This window comes from Impatiens glandulifera, chromosome 3 (genome assembly GCF_907164915.1).
Source record: "Impatiens glandulifera chromosome 3, dImpGla2.1, whole genome shotgun sequence".
Taxonomy (NCBI): Eukaryota; Viridiplantae; Streptophyta; class Magnoliopsida; order Ericales; family Balsaminaceae; genus Impatiens; species Impatiens glandulifera.
Window position 1 is genome coordinate 33,346,273 of NC_061864.1, and position 2,869 is coordinate 33,349,141.

General features: G+C 31.7%; 1 protein-coding gene across 1 annotated transcript; it reads left to right on the forward strand.

Annotated features, from left to right (window-relative positions):
• The first annotated feature begins 429 nt into the window (after positions 1–429).
• LOC124932311 (40S ribosomal protein S6) lies at positions 430–2,437 on the forward strand. Its single transcript, XM_047472929.1, has 6 exons — positions 430–518; positions 631–695; positions 1,088–1,145; positions 1,276–1,384; positions 1,694–1,966; positions 2,052–2,437. The coding sequence occupies exons 1-6, from the start codon at positions 513–515 to the stop codon at positions 2,288–2,290; spliced, it is 750 nt and encodes a 249-aa protein (XP_047328885.1). The 5' UTR covers positions 430–512; the 3' UTR covers positions 2,291–2,437.
• Positions 2,438–2,869: the final 432 nt, after the last annotated feature.

The following is a 2,869-nucleotide window of genomic DNA, read 5'->3' on the forward strand; positions in this document are numbered from 1 at the left end:
TCATTCGAATTGTTCTACTTCAACATTTATCGTTTAAAAACTCAAATGAGTCCTTCTTAGATTGAGTCTAAACAAATTGTACGATGGTTGGATCTTGTCTATTCAAAATTTTAATTTTATAAATTGTTATTACAATTTTATATCTATATTATCCATTATTTATATTATTTTTGTTAGATTTTATTTTATATTATTTACTAATTAATTTTTTATATTAAATTTTTAATTAACTTAATAATAATTAATTGTTTATAAAAGAATAAGATCACATTTAAATTAAAAGAATCTAATCAAATATATATATAAAAATTTATTTATTTGAAATGAAAAGGAAATACAACAAGGCTGAAGTATAATTGGGCCTATATTCATTGGGCTTAAGTCCATTGAAAAATTTACTAACGCAACTCGCCTAATAAATTAGAAACCCTAGCAGCAGTCATAAGAACCTGACAGCAGAGACCTTCAATCCTCCTCTTGCATCTTCGTGGCCGCTTCTCTGTTCCAACAAGATGAAGGTTTGTTCTTCACCGGAAACTCTAAATCTTTGATGCCTCTATTCATGGATCTGTATCTCTCCAACTTTGAATTTCAATTACGTAATTACGCGTTTTCTTTTTCCGTTTGCAGTTCAACATTGCGAACCCAACCACTGGTTGTCAGAAGAAGCTTGAGATCGATGATGATCAGAAACTGTAAGCTTTACTTTTTCGATGTTTCTTTCTTTTTGTATGGTCTTGGTACATGATTCGTATTTTTTTCTTCGTACTAGTCTATACTTATTTTCTCTAGATAAACCCAGATTCGTTTATAGTTCTTTGCTGTAATTATGCTTGTCCGATGCTTTGATAGTTTCAAATCGTTTGCTTGACTTTTGTTGGATATTACTGATTTTTGGTTTCATGCCTTAGATTTAGTTATAGGACTCAACTCTCACATCTGCTGTTAATTCATATTTATACTGGTAATTATGAGCGATAGTATTCATATCATTGTCATGAAATGAGATGTCTTTGGTGATAATTGATGCTTACATGTTATTGATCATGATGTCTAACTCTGATTTCCACCCTATTTGATTTTGCAGCCGAGCTTTCTATGACAAAAGAATCTCCCAGGAGGTCAGTGGAGATGCTCTCGGTGAGGTATGTTATCTATTTTGTTGTTGTTTTTACAGCATATAATGCTGTGGTGAATCCATATTTAGACCAGAACTGGTTGTGTGCAATATTGGCTAGAAAATAGCATTGACCTAGAATTGTTTTAATTGTTCAGGAATTCAAGGGCTATATTTTCAAGATTAAGGGAGGTTGTGACAAGCAAGGGTTTCCTATGAAGCAGGGAGTTTTGACTCCAGGCCGTGTTAGCCTATTGTTACATCGAGGTTAGTTTTCCAATAAAATGTGAGTTTTGTTTCTGTGAAAATAGACCTATGAACTCTTGATTTCGATCCTTAGACAATAGCTTAGTAGAATGGGGTTTTAGGTGAAAATCCAACATTCAATAAGATAATTACAATCATTTTGTCATGCTTGCCAAAAACTACAATTGGTTTTGAAAATAATTTAATTCCAAATGAAATAAATAGTGACAGTTGTCCATAACATAATTTGAAGCATGATATGAAGGAATACAATTTATAATTTCAATTTTTACATTCGACAGCTTTTCAAATTGGATATTGGTTTTGCAGGTACCCCTTGCTTTCGGGGATATGGAAGGAGGAATGGAGAACGAAGAAGAAAGTCAGTTAGAGGATGCATTGTGAGCCAAGATCTCTCTGTTTTGAACTTGGTAATAGTGAAGAAGGGTGAGAATGATCTCCCTGGACTTACTGATGTTGAGAAACCAAGAATGAGAGGTCCAAAGAGAGCATCAAAGATCAGGAAGCTCTTTAACCTTTCCAAGGATGATGATGTCAGGAAATACGTTAACACCTATCGTCGCACTTTCACTAACAAAGCTGGTTAGTATCTCAAATCAATCATAAATCAATTACCAAAAAGTACCCTTCACTCAATTCTTACATGTCATAATATATATATCAACAGGAAAGAAAGTGAGCAAAGCTCCTAAGATTCAGAGGCTGGTAACTCCATTGACACTTCAAAGGAAGCGAGGTAGAATTGCTGAGAAGAAGAAGAGGGTAGCTAAAGCTAAGTCAGAGGCAGCTGATTACCAAAAGCTTTTAGCCTCAAGGCTGAAGGAGCAAAGGGAGAAGAGAAGTGAAAGCATGGCAAAGAAAAGGTCCAGACTTTCTGCTGCATCTAAGCCATCTGTCATTGCTTAAATAGCTTTTACTTTTGCATTTGCGAACTCAAGTACTATGTTTTTCTATTGCCTATTACTTATTTGTCAAAAATTTAGTAATTTTGGATCTGGTTTAGATTGTTTGGATCTGGTTTAACTTCTTATGTGAGCAATTTTGGTATTTGAAGAGATTTGATATTTTTATGAATTATTAAATTTATATCTTTTTATGCTTGCTTTTAGCTGTTGATTAGTTTTACCCTCACAATAGGTTGACTTTGGCTATTAAACTTCTAAATTTCAAACTTTTTTTTATACTTTACACTATCTAGTTTTCATTTGTGCTCTTGTATTCAATTGAAATTTCCCTTTAATTTCAAATAAACTCTATTATTTTATGAATTTGGGGTCTTGATTATTTGTTCTGCTGTAGAAAATCCTGACTGAACAGATTTCAACCTTTTACAAATTTAAAAAATTAAAGGTTATGTTTTAAATTAATTAATTTTTGTAATTATAATATTTTCTAGTGCTATTTATTTATTTATGATTTTATTTTGAATATTTTATATATAAAAATATTATTAATATATAATTAATATTTGTTTTACATAAATGC